The sequence below is a fragment of the Haematobia irritans genome, chromosome 3, assembly GCF_050003625.1.
Source record: "Haematobia irritans isolate KBUSLIRL chromosome 3, ASM5000362v1, whole genome shotgun sequence".
Taxonomy (NCBI): domain Eukaryota; kingdom Metazoa; phylum Arthropoda; class Insecta; order Diptera; family Muscidae; genus Haematobia; species Haematobia irritans.
The window spans coordinates 99821669-99846311 of NC_134399.1; the positions used below are offsets into that span (position 1 = coordinate 99821669).

The 24643-nt window shown below is 34.4% G+C and overlaps 2 protein-coding genes across 2 annotated transcripts; both read left to right on the forward strand.

Annotated features, from left to right (window-relative positions):
• Nucleotides 1–4873: 4873 nt before the first annotated feature.
• On the forward strand, nt 4874–9301 carry LOC142231099 (uncharacterized). The gene has a single exon (XM_075301717.1). It carries the CDS (start codon nt 4874–4876, stop codon nt 9299–9301), a length of 4428 nt encoding a protein of 1475 aa, XP_075157832.1.
• Nucleotides 9302–9363: 62 nt separating this feature from the next.
• Nucleotides 9364–10062, forward strand: LOC142231100 (uncharacterized). Its single transcript, XM_075301718.1, has one exon. The coding sequence runs from the start codon at nt 9364–9366 to the stop codon at nt 10060–10062; it is 699 nt and encodes a 232-aa protein (XP_075157833.1).
• The last annotated feature ends 14581 nt before the right edge of the window (nt 10063–24643 follow it).

The window sequence follows — 24643 nt, forward strand, 5'->3', positions numbered from 1 at the left end:
ATGGGCAAAAGAAGTTTTTCATTTAAAATTTCAATTTTTTTTAAGTTTTGGGTGGATTTTTCAATTTTTTGGGGGTGGTCACGAATTAAAGTCCTTTTCGCTCTAGGACGCATATTTAAGGAGATATGGGCAAAAGAAGTTTTCCATATGAAAATTTCAATTTTTTTAGGTTTTGGGTGGATTTTTCAATTTTTTGGGGGTGGTCACGAATTAAAGTCCTTGTTGAACTGCGTTCAACATATTTTAATATCATTTCCTCTTTTTCCATATATTTTATACTTTCTAAATTTCCAACATTTTGAATTTAACGGATATATTCACATTTTGTATCTTGAATTGTAATATCTCATCATTTACATTAACTGTGGTAACACTAATAGTAATAATTTCACTCAATGTCACCATCTTAGAAATAAGTTCCAGTAGATAATTTTGTATTTTTCTTTTCTTAACTTGATATGTATTGTAAAATTACTTGTGCATCATCACTTGAAGCGGTAAGAAGCCTCGCTGTACTCTGAAAATATACAAAGAACTGAAATCTGATTTTCTTTCTTTTATTTCTTTATTTGCATAATTATTCAACGTTTACATCTGCGGAGATCAAAAAACATTAATACAGTCCATTCGTAGATACCGCAGTTGTACATGGTCCTTCGAACCGTCAAAAGGAACTGATTTTGCAAATAATAATTAAATACGGGGATTACGTCCATCGATTTCTGCAACTCTTTGGGATCACGTCCTAGAAGTTACGTAACGTCAACATCATTGGCATTTATTGGATAAAAGAAAGGTACGTGGAATTTATTATTTTATGAACGGATTTATTGTGTGGAGTTTGGTTTAATTGGAACTTAGCGCGGAAGTACTGGAATTATTTTGAAAGTTTTGTTTTTACATTTAATCGTACCCACGTATTATTGTTAACTCTCTGATCCTATGGTTTGCCAATGTCTGTTACCGCTGGCACATAGTCAAACTGGAATTCTGTTAAGTTCTTTGAAAATAGAACAAAACCTGCTTTTTTACGAAAGCAATAACATTAACAACTGTAAATTAAAAGAAGTTGCTTTACGAGCAACACTAACATTAAAACCCTTACATACTGCCTTTCACAGTCTATACTTACATACTGTCTATGTTGACGGGATTCTCTAATGTTTACATGTATCATATTTAACATACCTACCAGAAATCCCTGCAACATTTGAAATTGTGCGTGTACTTACCTTTGCTACTCTGGCCCAATCGAACTCTCAACATTTTTTTTTTTTTGCAACATTTCAAAGTACCTACCATACATTTTCAACCCTAACATCATTCTTGACACATTTGCCTTCAATGTTGATCAAACTAAACCATACATGCATTAACATCCACCTTCAACATTAACATTTTTTAATCTCAGTCACGCTCTTACATAATTGGTAAAATTCTTCTAAGTTCGCTGATAATCATATGCTTGGTACCATATGACAACATAGACAATACAATTTGTGTTGATACATACCCTATACTCTTAAAATGAAACTCTCTTAAGTGTGCTCAATACACTGATTCGATAAACAAACCAGGCTAAAGTTGACAGCGCAGCTGGGGTTAACGCAGCTGTCACGGTAATGACATTACTCTCTTAATTGGGAGCACATTATACATACCACAGCCATCTCCTTACATATATGTATTGCCTTTTTTGAGTCACGGTTGCCACATACCTGCCACATTGTGGGCACTGATGGATTAGAATTAATTCATAGTTATTTAAATTAGTATGAGCTGGTGGTAAATTATGAACTAGAGGTAAATTATGAGCAAGTGTAATATTCAACTATAGGCATTCTTCTAAAATTTTAGTGCAGAAAATAATATAGATTTAAAAAGAATGTCCTGTTCATATTAAAATCCCACAAGTCATTGACCGATAAGGCATCGCTGTTTTTGTCGTGAACGTAGGGAGAGACGTAAAGATGTCAAAAGCCTGGGGATTGTCATTTGAAGTTAGTTTTTGTGGAGTGAACAACTAAAATTGACGATCAAAAAATAAGAAAGATAACAGAAAAAAATATGCACTTGGAACTATAGCTTGTGTACTGGTTTAAAATATAAAGAAAAAAGGAGAGAAATTGGATACATTTAAAGTAAATATTGCATGTGAGCCTGTGGAAGAATTTGCCTGATGATCTGGATTTCCTATTGATGTGGCTGGTTTAGTTAACTCTTGGCGTTGATAAAATTTCTTTTGCTTGGTGTGCTTGTTAAGAAGGTTGAAGATTGATGGTGGTTTCCTAACGGTGTTTGACAACGTGAAATGAACATTCCAAATTGATGGCGAATTGATAGCATTAACGAGACGTGAGGGGTAACATCATTATATACGTTGGCTATGTGGTGAGTGGATGTTATGTATGTAGGGTTGCCAAAAATATAAATTCATAGAAAAGCGCTTAAACCAAGAATCCAAAGGGTTCAACAATTGCTTACTTTTACCCAGTTACATTAAAATTAAAAAGAAACCCAAAATTATATGGGAAATTCAAGAAAAAACATACCATTGTATTTAACGCTGTAAAAAATATTTTTCAAATATACGAAAAGTCTGTTTTCTTCTCATAAAGACAAGAAATAGGAATATTTAGTTTTTTTCTTCGAATTGTCTAGTGGTCTGGAAAAATTGTTCTAGATCAAAATTTGCTATCTGGTGTATGAGCACGAAAACGTCAGCGAGGAAAACACAGTCAAAAATCAGATAGTGGGACAAATTTGTTGCTTGGTCTCATATTGTTATATATAATTTATTATGAAATAGATGTACCTATGAGTGGAATGGTTAACATATGAAATCTGGAATACTTACCTTCTGAAGAAAAATCACTTATATATGGAAAGCACTGGGAGAAAATATTTTCCTAAGACAATAAATATCTTCCTATAAAGGAATACTTGCCTGTAAAGCAAAGTACGTACCTGAATAGATAGGCACGTATTTTGAAGTAATTGTTTAGTTCGAATTGAACTTGGAAATTGTGCTCATACTAAAGTTACTTACATAAAATTGAATGAAATTGAATTGAAATTCAACGAAATATATTCCTTGTGATATCCTTGATTATTTTTTGTTTGTTTGTTTGATCGACATGTACGAAGTGCCTCTTCATATGGAAGCAAAATTGAAATAAAAATCAAGGGAAAACCATTTTTTTCAAATCATTATACTAACGGCGTGGTGGTTCTTTTTTATTGGGTTTGGGACCAAAATTGGGTTTGCTCTTCATAATAAATTTGACACATACTTGGAATAAAACAAAGGTTTGTTCATTTGGGAGATTTACATAAAAAGCATTGCGAATGAACATTTATTGCAATAATATTAATTATCAACGAGTTTTGTGGTAAAGCTACAGTAAGCTTTTCTGAGTGTATCTAAGAATGATTTCCCGCATCTGGAATTGCTAGATTTAAGTAAGACGTAAACGTGAAACCGCAAAAATTGTTGGTCCCAAAAAACGGATAAGCTTCATTGAGTCTAATGTAAAATTAGAAAAATTTGAAAAACTCAGATTGCAAACCATTCGCTAGGAAGTTTAGTGAAACTTTTTGTATAAGTTGGTTGAATACATATTGATACAGATCTGGATTTTCGTACACCGTGATCAAGTTTTGGTTTCACAGGAACGAACTTAATTACATTAATTGATTGGAGCAAAACACACTGAAGAAACTATTGTCGTGGGATCAAAGATTTCATATCTTCCGAATAAGAATGCAAATTTTGCTTGGCATGTAAAACGCATGCCTCTAATATAAAGTTTTTTCCTTGTCCAAAAGTGAATAAACTTTTCAGTGAAGTTTTTTTGTCCTTACAATTACTTAAAAATGTGTATCATAACATGAACGATAAAATTTGTGGTGTAAGGTTAACGTGACTTTAATAATTCAGAAAAAAAACCTTTAAAATTAACAAAATTGTCTTTTAATTTGTTTCCTTTTTGCATCTTGCCTACAAAGCAAAAATTCGTTTAAAAAAATAGGATATGTTTTTCAACACCTTATTTTAAAGACATTTTTTGCTTGAAACATATCATAATTTCTACTGGAAGTCGAGTCTTAATTTGGAAACTAAAGTTGTCGTTAACTCTTTTTTAGAGGAATTTGATAGCATCTGATGAAAAGAAAGTCTGAAAAAAATTAAAAATTAACATTTGCTTCCTTGAAACAAGTACACAAAACCCAAATTTTAAAAGAGAATTGCGTCTTTAAATATCCTTGATTATCAATCTGGATATTTTGCTGTGCTGTAAATTGTTGTGGATATTTAAAACGGAGAAATTTTTTTATTGTTGCCACCTATCCTATATGCATTCCACTTATATTTATATCCGTCTTATACATTGACGGAATTGAATGTTTATGATTTCGTATTGAGGAATCTGTATCTGAAGATTAATTAGAACTGTACATTTACCTACTGTTATACAGGTTTATTTTACTTTGCGTATACTGCTTCATTTATCAGCGCTGTTGATTTACATTTTGAATGGAATAATTTATCAGCGCTGTTGATTTACATTTTGAATGGAATAATTTATCTGCTACTCTCTCTGGTATATCGTGTTAGAATTAAGACGGCTCTTTCGGAGTAGTAAACAAAACACATTCTGGGGCTTTAATGTTAGTCTGAGTGGTATCATATTTCGTTAACATTTTCAAATTTTTAACATTGCTTTGACATTTACGGAAAATTGACCTTGAGGCGATAATACCCACTGAATTTGTCCGATATTTGAATATTCTACTTTTTGATATTTGGGATCAAGAAACTTACTGAAGTACCTTGATATACAGTTGTGGTTGGGAGTCTAAAGGGAAAATTATGTCATCACAGAAGTTCATCTTTTTTTCGGACCAAGTGGTCACCTTCTGCGCCAACTTCGCTGCTATAGATATAACTGAGCATACGCTATCCAGTCTCCAAGTAGATCTGGATGATTTAGATCGTCGTTGGCATTCATTGACTCACGTTTATGAGACTGAGATGACCACTCATGAAGGTCTAAGCAATACGGAAAAGGAATCGATGCATTCCAAATTTAATGAATCTTGCAAGGCGTACAAGACATGCAAAACTTCTATGCTCGATTTAATGGATATTGAGAGAAGAAAAATGGAAGGGTCTCTGCCACTGGCACGAACTGAAAATAAAGCTGCTGATTCTGACAACGGATTTTCTGTGAAACTGCCTCCTTGCGACACTGAACTTTTCAGTGGAGGGTATGATAAATGGCCGGGGTTTAGAGATATGTTCTCAGCCATTTATATTAAGCATCAAAAACTGTCACCTGCCCAAAAACTGTTTCATTTAAGGGCAAAAACAAGGGGTGAAGCTAACCAAATTGTGAGACAATTTGCTCTGACTGATGACAATTTTGGTTTAGCATGGGATGCTCTACGACAGCGCTATGAGAATAAAAGAATTCTCATTAACCACCAATTAAGGAAAATTTTTGAAGCTGATCGGGTTACTTCGGAAAAGGGAAAACCTCTTCGTAATTTACAGTATACGATAAACAACTGTCTTTCGGTACTGAAGACCTATAATATATCGGTTGTTTCCTGGGATCCCATACTAGTTTACTGGGTGTCCTCAAGGTTGCCCGATGAGACGTTAACGGCATGGGAGAATTCGCTTAATGACCACAAGCAGATGCCATCTTGGGAACAACTTGATGATTTTATTTCGAGGCGTCTGAACATGTTGGAATCAATAACTGATATGAGAAAACCATCAAATCCACCAGTCAACTCCCAGAAATCCAACAGTTACTTCACTAAAACTGAAAATAGTTATAAACCTTGCAGGGCTTGTAAACAGAATCATTCACTGCGTACATGCACAAAATTTAAATCGTGGCCTCTCTCACAAAAGAAAAAATTTGTCAATGAGAATAAACTTTGTGAGAACTGTTTGGGGTACGGTCACACTGTTCAGAATTGTCAAAGTGACAATGTGTGCCAGAAATGTCAACAGCAACACCACACTATTTTACATCAGGATTCCAGTAACACTGAGAATCGCAGGGCGACACAACGAAATACTCAATCACATGTCACGAGTTTTCATGTTGAAACTGAATCTAATCATCCGACTACGTCGACAGCTGTTTATAACGAACCGATTGCTCATGTCCAGACAAACTACACTCGCTCTTCCGAAAGAACTGTTTTACCTACTGCGTTAATTGAGCTGGAACATTTAGGCACAAGATTCATTGTTAGGGTGTTTATTGACCAAGGTTCACAGGAGTCATTTATTTCGGACAGAGTTGTGAACCGACTATTAATTCCTACCAAGAAATCCTTCACGAGGATATCAGGTCTTGGAGGGACAGTACTTGAGAACTCATCGAAAATTTGCCAGGTCATTTTAAGGTCCAGAAAGTCTGACTTTGCGTTACAGACATCCGCGATAGTTAGTTCTAATTTAAGACATTTAATGCCAGCCTCGCCGGCGCACATTTCTGAATGGACGGAATTGAATAAATTAGATTTGGCAGACCCAAACTTTTACAAGCCCGGACCGATTGATATGCTATTAGGGAGTGATGTTTTGCCTTCCATTATTACATCGGGAGTGAAAAAGAATATAGCTGGAAGTTTATTAGCGCAAAATACGGAATTTGGATGGTTAATAAGCGGGCCACCTACTCAACGAGCAGTTTCAACGTTTGCATCATGGGCTACTTCAAATGACACCATAAACGATGATATTAGAAAATTCTGGGAGTTGGAAGAAGTCCCCACATCGAAACTGCTGTCTGAAAGTGATATGTGGTGTGAGAAATTTTACCAAGAGACAACTAGTAGATTATCCAATGGAAAATACATGGTAAGATTACCATTTCGGCAGGACTTACCACCTGAGGTGGCACTAGGACCATCAAGACGATCTGCTATGGGACAGTATCTAAACATGGAAAAATCTTTAGGGAAATCACCTAATCTTTCGTACGAATATACGAATGTATTATCTGAGTATTTAGATCTTGATCATATGGATCCGACTTCATCTACGGAAATTTGTGTCAATTCGCGGTACTGCTCTTTTTATCTACCTCACCATGCGGTTGTCAAACCTGAACGCACTTCTACAAAAGTTAGGGTTGTATTTAATGCCTCGAAAAAAACGTCTACTGGGGTTTCGCTTAACGATATTTTACACACTGGGCCCACATTACAAAACGATTTAATGAACGTAATATTGCGATGGCGTTTTTTTAAATATGTTTTTAATGGTGATATTCAGAAAATGTATCGCCAAATTTATATCCATGAGGATGATAGGCAATTTCAGAGAATCTTATTTAGAAGGTCTAAAACTGAATCAATTCGAGATTATTGCCTGAAGACTGTCACTTTTGGAGTAAACTGTGCTCCATACCTGGCCATCAGAACTTTGTTGGAACTGAGTGAGGATGGAAAAAACACACATCCTACTGCTTCATCTATTTTAAAAGACCACATTTATGTTGACGATATACTCTCTGGTGGACACTCTATCGCTGAAGCAAAATATTATCTGATACAGCTCATTGATTTACTTAATTCGGCTGGTTTTCCTTTGAAAAAATTAACTTCGAATCATCCTGATGTTTTGGCACAAATGCCCCCCGAAGATCTTCTTAACGAAGACTTGTTGAAATTGGAAGACTGTAGCGAAACAAAAACGCTAGGCATTCGATGGAATGCAATGACTGACGCGTTCCATTATGAAGTCTCCAATATTACTGTACCAACTGCTCCTTTAACGAAAAGGAAAATTCTCTCAATTGTAGCCAAAATTTTTGATCCTGCCGGGTGGTTATCGCCAATTATAGTCGTAGCAAAAATGCTTTTGCAGCAACTGTGGCTGGATGGAACAGACTGGGATGAAGAAGTAAAACCACATTCGTTTGAAAAATGGACTTACTTCATTTCTAATTTCGCTGATATTGGAACCATTAAGATTCCCCGCTGGATACACTTTTCTCCTGACAAACAGGTACAAATTCACGGGTTTTGCGACGCTTCTGAGAAAGCGTATTGCGCATGCATATATATTTGCATACTTTCTGAAAATATTACCTCCAATTTACTTGTGTCAAAGAGCAAAGTTGCTCCTATAAAGACAGTAAGTCTACCCCGGTTGGAATTATGTGGAGCCGCATTACTTTCAAAGTTGTTAAAGTCTGTTCTCTCAAACTTGAATTTCCGTACTACTGGTATATATCTTTGGTCTGATTCTGCTATTACATTAGCTTGGTTGGAGAAACCTCCACATCACTGGAAAACATTTGTTGCCAACAAAGTTTCGGAAATATTAGACAACATAGGGAATGCAACTTGGAGACATGTTCCCACAAATGAGAATCCAGCGGATATTGGTACACGAGGATGTACAGCGTCGGAATTAAAGGCCAATTCGCTATGGTGGAATGGGCCAAAGTGGTTGTCGAAATCATCGGAGTTCTGGCCAAAACCTGTCACATTTAAGGAACCTCATCTTGAACGTAAAGTTTCTACTTTTCATACTGAGAGTCAACAGGTTGATATACTGGATAGATTTTCCTCGTTTAACAGAGCTTTGAGAGTACTATGTTTTGTATATCGGTTTATAAAGAGATGTCGTCGACAAGCCTACTATTCTTTTAATACTGAATATATATCCAAAGATGAAATCCTGTTTGTCAAGTTGAATCTGATACGTTTGGCCCAACGCATTTATTTTACATCTGAATACGAGGCTCTTGAGAACCAATTACCCATTAATTCTAAAAGTAGACTGTTGACACTGAACCCAATTTTAGATGGAGATAAGCTGTTGCGAGTGAATGGTCGTTTGGCAAACTCTGATATGAGTTATAACGAACGACATCCAATCATACTGCCCGAAAAATCTCGTTTCTGCAAACTGTTAATTGAATTTACTCACAAAACCTTACTACACTCTGAACATCAGGTCATGCTTCGCGCTATTCGACAGGAATTTTATATAATACGTCTAAAAAGTGCAATAAGACATTGTATAAGGAATTGTCGTATATGTACAATCTATAAACATCGAATTCGAACCCAGATCATGTCAACATTGCCAACTGAACGTTGTACATTTTCATTGCCTTTCACTAATACTGGCGTCGACTTTGCTGGACCCTTTGAACTTAAGACATCGAGACTCAGAAATGCTAAATTGCAAAAGGGTTACGCGGCAGTTTTCGTATGTCTAGCCACTCGTGCAATTCATTTGGAGGATGCTCGGAACTAACTTCTGACGCTTTTCTCTCGACGTTTAGTAGATTTGTAGGAAGAAGAGGGCTTCCGAAGAAAATGTTCTCTGATAATGGAACAAACTTCGTAGGTGCCAATAGGACTTTGACTACTGAGTACAAGAATTTTTTAAGGAACGTACAGCCATCTGTTTCTGAAAAATATAATCTGCATGGGTTTTCGTGGCATTTTATTCCGCCTCATGCTCCTCATATGGGAGGACTCTGGGAGGCGGCAGTAAAAAGCATGAAAACACACTTAAAGAAAGTTGCTTCTAATTTGAAATTCACTTTCGAGGAATTTTCCACCTTGCTAATTAGAATTGAAAGTATTCTAAACTCCCGACCACTATCCCCCATCAGCGAAGACCCAACTGAACTGATTCCTCTGACCCCTGGCCATTTATTGAGGGGAGCTGCTTTGATCGCTATCCCCGAGGAGTACTCTGATGATTTGACTTTAGTAAATCGGTGGCAAAGATTAAAAACTTTACAGATCCAATTTGCAAGACGTTGGAAAACTGAATACATTTGCGATCTCCAACGACGATACAAGTGGAAAACTACTCAACAAAATTTGAAAATTGACGACTTTGTCATTGTAAAGGAAGATAATCTTCCCCCTAATGAATGGTGCCTGGGTAGAATTGTGAGGGTATTTCAAGGAGCCGATGCCAATGTTCGAGTAGCTGAGGTACGCACACAGAATGGTTTAATAACGCGCCCCTTAGTAAAACTCTGCATTCTTCCGACTGCTTAAACTTATCTCCACCACTTCCGTTCATATCCTAATAAATTTTACGTTTTTAGCAATATGTCTAGCCACCCCAAGTGCCGTATTTGCCAACAAAGGCATACTTTAAAAGACTGCGCGAAGTTCCAGCAAATGAATGTCCATCAACGTCGTAAGGAAGTAAAGGAGAAAGGCTTTTGCTTCAAGTGCTTATGTTCGTCACACACTCGTGACTGGTGTAGATCCCGCAAGACGTGTCTGGTTTGCAACTACAACCATCACACTATGTTGCATGTCGATAATCACCACGGACAGGCAAAGCTTCGTATAAGCAACCGAGTACAAAAAAAAGGAGTTAAACCAGTCCCCAGAAAACATGATACTCAATTATCAAAATCACGAAAAGTCTCTGCCTCTCGTTGTCCATCTGTCTCACTGCCCTCGCCCAAAGAGAGGTCAAAACCACTGGTACATGAGAGGTTGCACAAAAAACCTAAAAAGCACGTCTTCCTTCCCACTGCGCTAGCAAAAGTTTTGACTCCACACGGCCATCACAAAACAAGACTGATGCTCAACTCTGCCGGATTACAAACGATTATCCTTCGGTCTCTGGTATCTCGCTTAAAACTCAAAACCACTCGCGAAAATGGAGAGGAGTTTTGTGCTATAAGTTTACAATCATACTATGACCCAGCAGCAAAGATCCAAATCTGTGGCGTAGTCAAATCTACATTCAATATAGCTCTTCCTAAATCGACCACAGAAGAAAGATTACAATCGATTTATCAACACTTAACTGATTTGGCTGATCCTCATTTTTGTAAACCAACCAACGTCGAAATCGTAATCGGGAACGACATACTCACGAAGATTCTCCGTGCTGGTCTAACACAAACTTCATCAACAATGCCGATCGCCCAGAGCTCAATTTTTGGTTGGATCATATCTGGGACTTGTTTTTTCTAAATTGCTACACAGCAACGGGGCCGGCATGTTGAACTGCGTTCAACATATTTTAATATCATTTCCTCTTTTTCCATATATTTTATACTTTCTAAATTTCCAACATTTTGAATTTAACGGATATATTCACATTTTGTATCTTGAATTGTAATATCTCATCATTTACATTAACTGTGGTAACACTAATAGTAATAATTTCACTCAATGTCACCATCTTAGAAATAAGTTCCAGTAGATAATTTTGTATTTTTCTTTTCTTAACTTGATATGTATTGTAAAATTACTTGTGCATCATCACTTGAAGCGGTAAGAAGCCTCGCTGTACTCTGAAAATATACAAAGAACTGAAATCTGATTTTCTTTCTTTTATTTCTTTATTTGCATAATTATTCAACGTTTACATCTGCGGAGATCAAAAAACATTAATACAGTCCATTCGTAGATACCGCAGTTGTACAGTCCTTTTCGTTCTAGGACGCATATTTAAGGAGATATGGGCAAAAGAAGTTTTTCATATAAAAATTTCAATTTTTTTTAGGTTTTGGGTGGATTTTTCAATTGTCTGAGGGTGGTCACAAATTAAAGTCCTTTTCGCTCTAGGACGCATATTTAAGGAGATAGGGGCAAAAGAAGGTTTTCATATAAAAATTTAAATTTTTTTAGGTTTTGGGTGGATTTTTCAATTTTTTGGGGGTGGTCACGAATTAAAGTCCTTTTCGCTCAAGAACGCATATTTAAGGAGATATGGGCAAAAGAAGTTTTTCATATAAAAATTTCAATTTTTTTAGGTTTTGGGTCGATTTTTCAAATTTTTGGGGGTGGTCACGAATTAAAGTCCTTTTCGCTCTAGGACGCATATTTAAGGAGATATGGGCAAAAGAAGTTTTTCATTTAAAATTTCAATTTTTTTAGGTTTTGGGTGGATTTTTCAATTTTTTGGGGGTGGTCACGAATTATAGTCCTTTTCGCTCTAGGACGCATATTTAAGGAGATATGGGCAAAAGAAGTTTTTCATATAAAAATTTCAATTTTTTTAGGTTTTGGGTGGATTTTTCAATTTTTTGGGGGTGGTCACGAATTAAAGTCCTTTTCGCTCTAGGACGCATATTTAAGGAGATATGGGCAAAAGAAATTTTTCATATAAAAAAATTCAATTTTTTTAGGTTTTGGGTGGATTTTTCAATTGTTTGAGGGTGGTCGCGAATTAAAGTCCTTTTCGCTCTAGGACGCATATTTAAAGAGATATGGGCAAAAGAAGGTTTTCATATAAAAATTTCAATTTTTTAGGTTTTGGGTGGATTTTTCAATTTTTTGGGGGTGGTCACGAATTAAAGTCCTTTTCGCTCTAGGACGCATATTTAAGGAGATATGGGCAAAAGAAGGTTTTCATATAAAAATGTCAATTTTTTTAGGTTTTGGGTGGATTTTTCAATTTTTTGGGGGTGGTCACGAATTAAAGTCCTTTTCGCTCTAGGACGCATATTTAAGGAGATGTGGGCAAAAGAGGTTTTTCATATAAAAATTTCAATTTTTTTAGGTTTTGGGTGGATTTTTAAATTTTTTGGGGTGGTCACGAATTAAAGTCCTTTTCGCTCTAGGACGCATATTTAAGAAGATATGGGCAAAAGAAGTTTTCCATATAAAAATTTCAATTTTTTTAGGTTTTGGGTGGATTTTTCAATTTTTTGGGGGTGGTCACGAATTAAAGTCCTTTTCGCTCTAGGACGCATATTTAAGGAGATATGGGCAAAAGAAATTTTTCATATAAAAAAATTCAATTTTTTTAGGTTTTGGGTGGATTTTTCAATTGTTTGAGGGTGGTCGCGAATTAAAGTCCTTTTCGCTCTAGGACGCATATTTAATGAGATATGGGCAAAAGAAGGTTTTCATATAAAAATTTCAATTTTTTTAGGTTTTGGGTGGATTTTTCAATTTTTTGGGGGTGGTCACGAATTAAAGTCCTTTTCGCTCTAGGACGCATATTTAAGGAGATATGGGCAAAAGAAGGTTTTCATATAAAAATTTCAATTTTTTTAGGTTTTGGGTGGATTTTTCAATTTTTTGGGGTGGTCACGAATTAAAGTCCTTTTCGCTCTAGGACGCATATTTAAGGAGATATGGGCAAAAGAAGTTTTCCATATAAAAATTTCAATTTTTTTAGGTTTTGGGTGGATTTTTCAATTTTTTGGGGGTGGTCACGAATTAAAGTCCTTTTCGCTCTAGGACGCTTAGTTTAGTAGATATGGGCAAAAGAAGTTTTTCATATAAAAATTTCAATTTTTTTTAGGTTTTGGGTGGATTTTTCAATATTTTGGGGTGGTCACGAATTAAAGTCCTTTTCGCTCTAGGACGCATATTTAAGGAGATATGGGCAAAAGAAGTTTTTCATATAAAAATTTCAATTTTTTTAGGTTTTGGGTGGATTTTTCAACTTTTTGGGGGTGGTCACGAATTAAAGTCCTTTTCGCTCTAGGACGCATATTTAAGGAGATAAGGGCAAAAGAAGTTTTTCATATAAAAATTTCAATTTTTTTAGGTTTTGGGTGGATTTTTCAATTGTTTGAGGGTGGTCACGAATTAAAGTCCTTTTCGCTCTAGGACGCATATTTAAGGAGTTATGGGCAAAAGAAGTTTTTCATATAAAAATTTCAATTTTTTTAGGTTTTGGGTGGATTTTTCAATTTTTTGGGGGTGGTCACGAATTAAAGTCCTTTTCGCTCTAGGACGCTTAGTTTAGTAGATATGGGCAAAAGAAGTTTTTCATATAAAAATTTCAATTTTTTTTAGGTTTTGGGTGGATTTTTCAATATTTTTGGGTGGTCACGAATTAAAGTCCTTTTCGCTCTAGGACGCATATTTAAGGAGATATGGGCAAAAGAAGTTTTTCATATAAAAATTTCAATTTTTTTAGGTTTTGGGTGGATTTTTCAATTTTTTGGGGGTGGTCACGAATTAAAGTCCTTTTCGCTCTAGGACGCATGTTTAAGGAGATATGGGCAAAAGAAGGTTTTCATATAAAAATTTCAATTTTTTTAGGTTTTGGGTGGATTTTTCAATTTTTTGGGGTGGTCACGAATTATAGTCCTTTTCGCTCTAGGACGCTTAGTTTAGGAGATATGGGCAAAAGGAGGTTTTCATATAAAAATTTCAATTTTTTTAGGTTTTGGGTGGATTTTTCAATTTTTTGGGGGTGGTCACGAATTAAAGTCCTTTTCGCTCTAGGACGCATATTTAAGGAGATATGGGCAAAAGAAGGTTTTCATATAAAAATTTAATTTTTTTTAGGTTTTGGGTGGATTTTTCAATTTTTTGGGGGTGGTCACGAATTAAAGTCCTTTTCGCTCTAGGACGCATATTTAAGGAGATGTGGGCAAAAGAAGTTTTTCATATAAAAATTTCAATTTTTTTAGGTTTTGGGTGGATTTTTCAAGTTTTTGGGGGTGGTCACGAATTAAAGTCCTTTTCGCTCTAGGACGCATATTTAAGGAGATATGGGCAAAATAAGTTTTTCATATAAAAACTTCAATTTTTTTAGGTTTTGGGTGGATTTTTCAATTTTTTGGGGTGGTCACGAATTATAGTCCTTTTCGCTCTAGGACGCTTAGTTTAGGAGATATGGGCAAAAGAAGGTTTTCATATAAAAATTTCAATTTTTTTAGGTTTTGGGTGGATTTTTCAATTTTTTGAGGGTGGTCACGAATTAAAGTCCTTTTCGCTCTAGGACGCATATTTAAGGAGATATGGGCAAAAGAAGTTTTTCATATAAAAATTTCAATTTTTTTAGGTTTTGGGTGGATTTTTCAATTTTTTGGGGGTGGTCACGAATTAAAGTCTTTTTCGCTCTAGGACGCATATTTAAGGAGATATGGGCAAAAGAAGTTTTTCATATAAAAATTTCAATTTTTTTAGGTTTTGGGTGGATTTTTCAATTTTTTGGGGGTGGTCACGAATTAAAGTCCTTTTCGCTCTAGGACGCATATTTAAGGAGATATGGGCAAAAGAAGTTTTTCATTTAAAATTTCAATTTTTTTAGGTTTTGGGTGGATTTTTCAATTTTTTGGGGGTGGTCACGAATTAAAGTCCTTTTCGCTCTAGGACGCATATTTAAGGAGATATGGGCAAAAGAAGTTTTTCATATAAAAACTTCAATTTTTTTAGGTTTTGGGTGGATTTTTCAATTTTTTTGGGGTGGTCACGAATTAAAGTCCTTTTCGCTCTAGGACGCATATTTAAGGAGATATGGGCAAAAGAAGTTTTTCATATAAAAATTTCAATTTTTTTAGGTTTTGGGTGGATTTTTCAATTTTTTGGGGGTGGTCACGAATTAAAGTCCTTTTCGCTCTAGGACGCATATTTAAGGAGATATGGGCACAAGAAATTTTTCATATAAAAAATTTCAATTTTTTTAGGTTTTGGTTGGATTTTTCAATTGTTTGAGGGTGGTCACGAATTAAAGTCCTTTTCGCTCTAGGACGCATATTTAAGGAGATATGGGCAAAAGAAGGTTTTCATATAAAAATTTCAATTTTTTTAGGTTTTGGGTGGATTTTTCAATTTTTTGGGAGTGGTCACGAATTAAAGTCCTTTTCGCTCTAGGACGCATATTTAAGGAGATATGGGCAAAAGAAGGTTTTCATATAAAAATTTAAATTTTTTTAGGTTTTGGGTGGATTTTTCAATTTTTTGGGGGTGGTCACGAATTAAAGTCCTTTTCGCTCTAGGACGCATATTTAAGGAGATGTGGGCAAAAGAAGTTTTTCATATAAAAATTTCAATTTTTTTAGGTTTTGGGTGGATTTTTCAATTTTTTGGGGTGGTCACGAATTAAAGTCCTTTTCGCTCTAGGACGCATATTTAAGGAGATATGGGCAAAAGAAGTTTTCCATATAAAAATTTCAATTTTTTTAGGTTTTGGGTGGATTTTTCAATTTTTTGGGGGTGGTCACGAATTAAAGTCCTTTTCGCTCTAGGACGCATATTTAAGGAGATATGGGCAAAAGAAGTTTTTCATATAAAAATTTCAATTTTTTTAGGTTTTGGGTGGATTTTTCAATTTTTTGGGGGTGGTCACGAATTAAAGTCCTTTTCGCTCTAGGACGCATATTTAAGGAGATATGGGCAAAAGAAGTTTTTCATATAAAAATTTAAATTTTTTTAGGTTTTGGGTGGATTTTTCAATTTTTTGGGGGTGGTCACGAATTAAAGTCCTTTTCGCTCTAGGACGCATATTTAAGGAGATATGGGCACAAGAAATTTTTCATATAAAAAATTTCAATTTTTTTAGGTTTTAGGTGGATTTTTCAATTGTTTGAGGGTGGTCACGAATTAAAGTCCTTTTCGCTCTAGGACGCATATTTAAGGAGATATGGGCAAAAGAAGTTTTCCATATAAAAATTTAAATTTTTTTAGGTTTTGGGTGGATTTTTCAATTTTTTGGGGGTGGTCACGAATTAAAGTCCTTTTCGCTCTAGGACGCTTAGTTTAGTAGATATGGGCAAAAGAAGTTTTTCATATAAAAATTTCAATTTTTTTTAGGTTTTGGGTGGATTTTTCAATATTTTGGGGTGGTCACGAATTAAAGTCCTTTTCGCTCTAGGACGCATATTTAAGGAGATATGGGCAAAAGAAGTTTTTCATATAAAAATTTCAATTTTTTTAGGTTTTGGGTGGATTTTTCAACTTTTTGGGGGTGGTCACGAATTAAAGTCCTTTTCGCTCTAGGACGCATATTTAAGGGAGATAAGGGCAAAAGAAGTTTTTCATATAAAAATTTCAATTTTTTTTAGGTTTTGGGTGGATTTTTCAATTTTTTGGGGGTGGTCACGAATTAAAGTCCTTTTCGCTCTAGGACGCATATTTAAGGAGATATGGGCAAAAGAAATTTTTCATATAAAAAAATTCAATTTTTTTAGGTTTTGGGTGGATTTTTCAATTGTTTGAGGGTGGTCGCGAATTAAAGTCCTTTTCGCTCTAGGACGCATATTTAAGGAGATATGGGCAAAAGAAGGTTTTCATATAAAAATTTCAATTTTTTTAGGTTTTGGGTGGATTTTTCAATTTTTTGGGGGTGGTCACGAATTAAAGTCCTTTTCGCTCTAGGACGCATATTTAAGGAGATATGGGCAAAAGAAGGTTTTCATATAAAAATGTCAATTTTTTAGGTTTTGCGTGGATTTTTCAATTTTTTGGGGTGGTCACGAATTAAAGTCCTTTTCGCTCTAGGACGCATATTTAAGGAGATATGGGCAAAAAAAGTTTTTCATATAAAAATTTCAATTTTTTTAGGTTTTGGGTGGATTTTTCAATTTTTTTATGGTGGTCACGAATTATAGTCCTTTTCGCTCTAGGACGCTTAGTTTAGGAGATATGGGCAAAAGAACGTTTTCATATAAAAATTTCAATTTTTTAGGTTTTGGGTGGATTTTTCAATTTTTTGGGGGTGGTCACGAATTAAAGTCCTTTTCGCTCTAGGACGCATATTTAAGGAGATATGGACAAAAGAAGTTTTTCATATAAAAATTTCAATTTTTTTAGGTTTTGGGTGGATTTTTCAATTTTTTGGGGTGGTCACGAATTAAAGTCCTTTTCGCTCTAGGACGCATATTTAAGGAGATATGGGCAAAAGAAAATTTTTCATATAAAAATGTAAATTTTTTTAGGTTTTGGATGGATTTTTCAATTTTTTGGGGTGGTCACGAATTAAAGTCCTTTTCGCTCTAGGACGCATATTTAAGGAGATATGGGCAAAAGAAGTTTTTCATATAAAAATTTCAATTTTTTTAGGTTTTGGGTGGATTTTTCAATTTTTTGGGGTGGTCACGAATTAAAGTCCTTTTCGCTCTAGGACGCATATTTAAGGAGATATGGGCAAAAGAAGTTTTTCATATAAAAACTTAAATTTTTTAGGTTTTGGGTGGATTTTTCAATTTTTTGGGGTGGTCACGAATTATAGTCCTTTTCGCTCTAGGACGCTTAGTTTAGGAGATATGGGCAAAAGAAGTTTTGCATATAAAAATTTCAATTTTTTTAGGTTTTGGGTGAATTTTTCAATTTTTTGGGGGTGGTCACGAATAAAGTCCTTTTCGCTCTAGGACGCATATTTAAGGAGATATGGGCAAAAGAAATTTTTCATATAAAAAATTTCAATTTTTTTAGGTTTTGGGTGGATTTTTCAATTGTTTGAGGGTGGTCACGAATTAAAGTCCTTTTCGCTCTAGGACGCATATTTAAGGAGATATGGGCAAAAGAAGTTTTTCATATAAAAACTTCAATTTTTTTAGGTTTTGGGTGGATTTTTCAATTTTTTTGGGGTGGTCACGAATTAAAGTCCTTTTCGCTCTAGGACGCATATTTAAGGAGATATGGGCAAAAGAAGTTTTTCATATAAAAATTTCAATTTTTTTAGGTTTTGGGTGGATTTTTCAATTTTTTGGGGGTGGTCACGAATTAAAGTCCTTTTCGCTCTAGGACGCATATTTAAGGAGATATGGGCACAAGAAATTTTTCATATAAAAAATTTCAATTTTTTTAGGTTTTGGGTGGATTTTTCAATTTTTTGGGGGTGGTCACGAATTAAAGTCCTTTTCGCTCTAGGACGCATATTTAAGGAGATATGGGCACAAGAAATTTTTCATATAAAAAATTTCAATTTTTTTAGGTTTTGGTTGGATTTTTCAATTGTTTGAGGGTGGTCACGAATTAAAGTCCTTTTCGCTCTAGGACGCATATTTAAGGAGATATGGGCAAAAGAAGGTTTTCATATAAAAATTTCAATTTTTTTAGGTTTTGGGTGGATTTTTCAATTTTTTGGGAGTGGTCACGAATTAAAGTCCTTTTCGCTCTAGGACGCATATTTAAGGAGATATGGGCAAAAGAAGGTTTTCATATAAAAATTTAAATTTTTTTAGGTTTTGGGTGGATTTTTCAATTTTTTGGGGGTGGTCACGAATTAAAGTCCTTTTCGCTCTAGGACGCATATTTAAGGAGATGTGGGCAAAAGAAGATTTTCATATAAAAATTTCAATTTTTTTAGGTTTTGGGTGGATTTTTCAATTTTTTGGGGTGGTCACGAATTAAAGTCCTTTTCGCTCTAGGACGCATATTTAAGGAGATATGGGCAAAAGAAGTTTTCCATATAAAAATTTCAATTTTTTTAGGTTTTGGGTGGATTTTTCAATTTTTTGGGGGTGGTCACGAATTAAAGTCCTTTTCGCTCTAGGACGCATATTTAAGGAGATATGGGCAAAAGAAGTTTTTCATATAAAAATTTCAATTTTTTTAGGTTTTGGGTGGATTTTTCAATTTTTTGGGGGTGGTCACGAATTAAAGTCCTTTTCGCTCTAGGACGCATATTTAAGGAGATATGGGCAAAAGAAGTTTTTCATATAAAAATTTCAATTTTTTTAGGTTTTGGGTGGATTTTTCAATTTTTTGGGGGTGGTCACGAATTAAAGTCCTTTTCGCTCTAGGACGCATATTTAAGGAGATATGGGCACAAGAAATTTTTCATATAAAAAATTTCAATTTTTTTAGGTTTTGGGTGGATTTTTCAATTGTTTGAGGGTGGTCACGAATTAAAGTCCTTTTCGCTCTAGGACGCATATTTAAGGAGATATGGGCAAAAGAAGTTTTCCATATAAAAATTTCAATTTTTTTAGGTTTTGGGTGGATTTTTCAATTTTTTGGGGGTGGTCACGAATTAAAGTCCTTTTCGCTCTAGGACGCTTAGTTTAGTAGATATGGGCAAAAGAAGTTTTTCATATAAAAATTTCAATTTTTTTTAGGTTTTGGGTGGATTTTTCAATATTTTGGGGTGGTCACGAATTAAAGTCCTTTTCGCTCTAGGACGCATATTTAAGGAGATATGGGCAAAAGAAGTTTTTCATATAAAAATTTCAATTTTTTTAGGTTTTGGGTGGATTTTTCAACTTTTTGGGGGTGGTCACGAATTAAAGTCCTTTTCGCTCTAGGACGCATATTTAAGGAGATAAGGGCAAAAGAAGTTTTTCATATAAAAATTTCAATTTTTTTTAGGTTTTGGGTGGATTTTTCAATTTTTTGGGGGTGGTCACGAATTAAAGTCCTTTTCGCTCTAGGACGCATATTTAAGGAGATATGGGCAAAAGAAATTTTTCATATAAAAAAATTCAATTTTTTTAGGTTTTGGGTGGATTTTTCAATTGTTTGAGGGTGGTCGCGAATTAAAGTCCTTTTCGCTCTAGGACGCATATTTAAGGAGATATGGGCAAAAGAAGGTTTTCATATAAAAATTTCAATTTTTTTAGGTTTTGGGTGGATTTTTCAATTTTTTGGGGGTGGTCACGAATTAAAGTCCTTTTCGCTCTAGGACGCATATTTAAGGAGATATGGGCAAAAGAAGGTTTTCATATAAAAATGTCAATTTTTTTAGGTTTTGGGTGGATTTTTCAATTTTTTGGGGTGGTCACGAATTAAAGTCCTTTTCGCTCTAGGACGCATATTTAAGGAGATATGGGCAAAAAAAGTTTTTCATATAAAAATTTCAATTTTTTTAGGTTTTGGGTGGATTTTTCAATTTTTTTATGGTGGTCACGAATTATAGTCCTTTTCGCTCTAGGACGCTTAGTTTAGGAGATATGGGCAAAAGAAGGTTTTCATATAAAAATTTCAATTTTTTAGGTTTTGGGTGGATTTTTCAATTTTTTGGGGGTGGTCACGAATTAAAGTCCTTTTCGCTCTAAGACGCATATTTAAGGAGATATGGACAAAAGAAGTTTTTCATATAAAAATTTCAATTTTTTTAGGTTTTGGGTGGATTTTTCAATTTTTTGGGGTGGTCACGAATTAAAGTCCTTTTCGCTCTAGGACGCATATTTAAGGAGATATGGGCAAAAGAAAATTTTTCATATAAAAATGTCAATTTTTTTAGGTTTTGGATGGATTTTTCAATTTTTTGGGGTGGTCACGAATTAAAGTCCTTTTCGCTCTAGGACGCATATTTAAGGAGATATGGGCAAAAGAAGTTTTTCATATAAAAATTTCAATTTTTTTAGGTTTTGGGTGGATTTTTCAATTTTTTGGGGTGGTCACGAATTAAAGTCCTTTTCGCTCTAGGACGCATATTTAAGGAGATATGGGCAAAAGAAGTTTTTCATATAAAAACTTAAATTTTTTAGGTTTTGGGTGGATTTTTCAATTTTTTGGGGTGGTCACGAATTATAGTCCTTTTCGCTCTAGGACGCTTAGTTTAGGAGATATGGGCAAAAGAAGTTTTGCATATAAAAATTTCAATTTTTTTAGGTTTTGGGTGGATTTTTCAATTTTTTGGGGGTGGTCACGAATAAAGTCCTTTTCGCTCTAGGACGCATATTTAAGGAGATATGGGCAAAAGAAATTTTTCATATAAAAAATTTCAATTTTTTTAGGTTTTGGGTGGATTTTTCAATTGTTTGAGGGTGGTCACGAATTAAAGTCCTTTTCGCTCTAGGACGCATATTTAAGGAGATATGGGCAAAAGAAGGTTTTCATATAAAAATTTCAATTTTTTTAGGTTTTGGGTGGATTTTTCAATTTTTTGGGGGTGGTCACGAATTAAAGTCCTTTTCGCTCTAGGACGCATATTTAAGGAGATATGGGCAAAAGAAGTTTTTCATATAAAAATTTCAATTTTTTTAGGTTTTGGGTGGACTTTTCAATTTTTTGGGGGTGGTCACGAATTAAAGTCCTTTTCGCTCTAGGACGCATATTTAAGGAGATATGGGCAAAAGAAGTTTTTCATATAAAAATTTCAATTTTTTTAGGTTTTGGGTGGATTTTTCAATTTTTTGGGGTGGTCACGAATTAAAGTCCTTTTCGCTCTAGGACGCATATTTAAGGAGATATGGGCAAAAGAAGTTTTTCATATAAAAATTTCAATTTTTTTAGGTTTTGGGTGGATTTTTCAATTTTTTGGGGGTGGTCACGAATTAAAGTCCTTTTCGCTCTAGGACGCTTAGTTTAGGAGATATGGGCAAAAGAAGGTTTTCATATAAAAATTTCAATTTTTTAGGTTTTGGGTGGATTTTTCAATTTTTTGGGGGTGGTCACGAATTAAAGTCCTTTTCGCTCTAGGACGCATATTTAAGGAGATATGGACAAAAGAAGTTTTTCATATAAAAATTTCAATTTTTTTAGGTTTTGGGTGGATTTTTCAATTTTTTGGGGTGGTCACGAATTAAAGTCCTTTTCGCTCTAGGACGCATATTTAAGGAGATATGGGCAAAAGAAAATTTTTCATATAAAAATGTCAATTTTTTTAGGTTTTGGATGGATTTTTCAATTTTTTGGGGTGGTCACGAATTAAAGTCCTTTTCGCTCTAGGACGCATATTTAAGGAGATATGGGCAAAAGAAGTTTTTCATATAAAAATTTCAATTTTTTTAGGTTTTGGGTGGATTTTTCAATTTTTTGGGGTGGTCACGAATTAAAGTCCTTTTCGCTCTAGGACGCATATTTAAGGAGATATGGGCAAAAGAAGTTTTTCATATAAAAACTTAAATTTTTTAGGTTTTGGGTGGATTTTTCAATTTTTTGGGGTGGTCACGAATTATAGTCCTTTTCGCTCTAGGACGCTTAGTTTAGGAGATATGGGCAAAAGAAGTTTTGCATATAAAAATTTCAATTTTTTTAGGTTTTGGGTGGATTTTTCAATTTTTTGGGGGTGGTCACGAATAAAGTCCTTTTCGCTCTAGGACGCATATTTAAGGAGATATGGGCAAAAGAAATTTTTCATATAAAAAATTTCAATTTTTTTAGGTTTTGGGTGGATTTTTCAATTGTTTGAGGGTGGTCACGAATTAAAGTCCTTTTCGCTCTAGGACGCATATTTAAGGAGATATGGGCAAAAGAAGGTTTTCATATAAAAATTTCAATTTTTTTAGGTTTTGGGTGGATTTTTCAATTTTTTGGGGGTGGTCACGAATTAAAGTCCTTTTCGCTCTAGGACGCATATTTAAGGAGATATGGGCAAAAGAAGTTTTTCATATAAAAATTTCAATTTTTTTAGGTTTTGGGTGGACTTTTCAATTTTTTGGGGGTGGTCACGAATTAAAGTCCTTTTCGCTCTAGGACGCATATTTAAGGAGATATGGGCAAAAGAAGTTTTTCATATAAAAATTTCAATTTTTTTAGGTTTTGGGTGGATTTTTCAATTTTTTGGGGTGGTCACGAATTAAAGTCCTTTTCGCTCTAGAACGCATATTTAAGGAGATATGGGCAAAAGAAGTTTTTCATATAAAAATTTCAATTTTTTTAGGTTTTGGGTGGATTTTTCAATTTTTTGGGGGTGGTCACGAATTAAAGTCCTTTTCGCTCTAGGACGCATATTTAAGGAGATATGGGCAAAAGAAGTTTTTCATTTAAAATTTCAATTTTTTTAGGTTTTGGGTGGATTTTTCAATTTTTTGGGGGTGGTCACGAATTAAAGTCCTTTTCGCTCTAGGACGCATATTTAAGGAGATATGGGCAAAAGAAGTTTTTCATATAAAAATTTCAATTTTTTTAGGTTTTGGGTGGATTTTTCAATTTTTTGGGGTGGTCACGAATTAAAGTCCTTTTCGCTCTAGGACGCATATTTAAGGAGATATGGGCAAAAGAAGTTTTTCATATAAAAATTTCAATTTTTTTAGGTTTTGGGTGGATTTTTCAATTTTTTGGGGGTGGTCACGAATTAAAGTCCTTTTCGCTCTAGGACGCATATTTAAGGAGATATGGGCAAAAGAAGTTTTTCATTTAAAATTTCAATTTTTTTTAAGTTTTGGGTGGATTTTTCAATTTTTTGGGGGTGGTCACGAATTAAAGTCCTTTTCGCTCTAGGACGCATATTTAAGGAGATATGGGCAAAAGAAGTTTTCCATATAAAAATTTCAATTTTTTTAGGTTTTGGGTGGATTTTTCAATTTTTTGGGGGTGGTCACGAATTAAAGTCCTTTTCGTTCTAGGACGCATATTTAAGGAGATATGGGCAAAAGAAGTTTTTCATATAAAAATTTCAATTTTTTTAGGTTTTGGGTGGATTTTTCAATTGTCTGAGGGTGGTCACAAATTAAAGTCCTTTTCGCTCTAGGACGCATATTTAAGGAGATAGGGGCAAAAGAAGGTTTTCATATAAAAATTTAAATTTTTTTAGGTTTTGGGTGGATTTTTCAATTTTTTGGGGGTGGTCACGAATTAAAGTCCTTTTCGCTCTAGAACGCATATTTAAGGAGATATGGGCAAAAGAAGTTTTTCATATAAAAATTTCAATTTTTTTAGGTTTTGGGTCGATTTTTCAATTTTTTGGGGGTGGTCACGAATTAAAGTCCTTTTCGCTCTAGGACGCATATTTAAGGAGATATGGGCAAAAGAAGTTTTTCATTTAAAATTTCAATTTTTTTAGGTTTTGGGTGGATTTTTCAATTTTTTGGGGGTGGTCACGAATTATAGTCCTTTTCGCTCTAGGACGCATATTTAAGGAGATATGGGCAAAAGAAGTTTTTCATATAAAAATTTCAATTTTTTTAGGTTTTGGGTGGATTTTTCAATTTTTTGGGGGTGGTCACGAATTAAAGTCCTTTTCGCTCTAGGACGCATATTTAAGGAGATATGGGCAAAAGAAATTTTTCATATAAAAAAATTCAATTTTTTTAGG

Excerpts from the sequence above, each read along its gene's own strand:
- LOC142231099 (XM_075301717.1), top strand. The coding sequence starts at position 4,874 with ATGTCATCACAGAAGTTCATCTTTTTTTCGGACCAAGTGGTCACCTTC.
- LOC142231100 (XM_075301718.1), top strand. The coding sequence starts at position 9,364 with ATGTTCTCTGATAATGGAACAAACTTCGTAGGTGCCAATAGGACTTTG.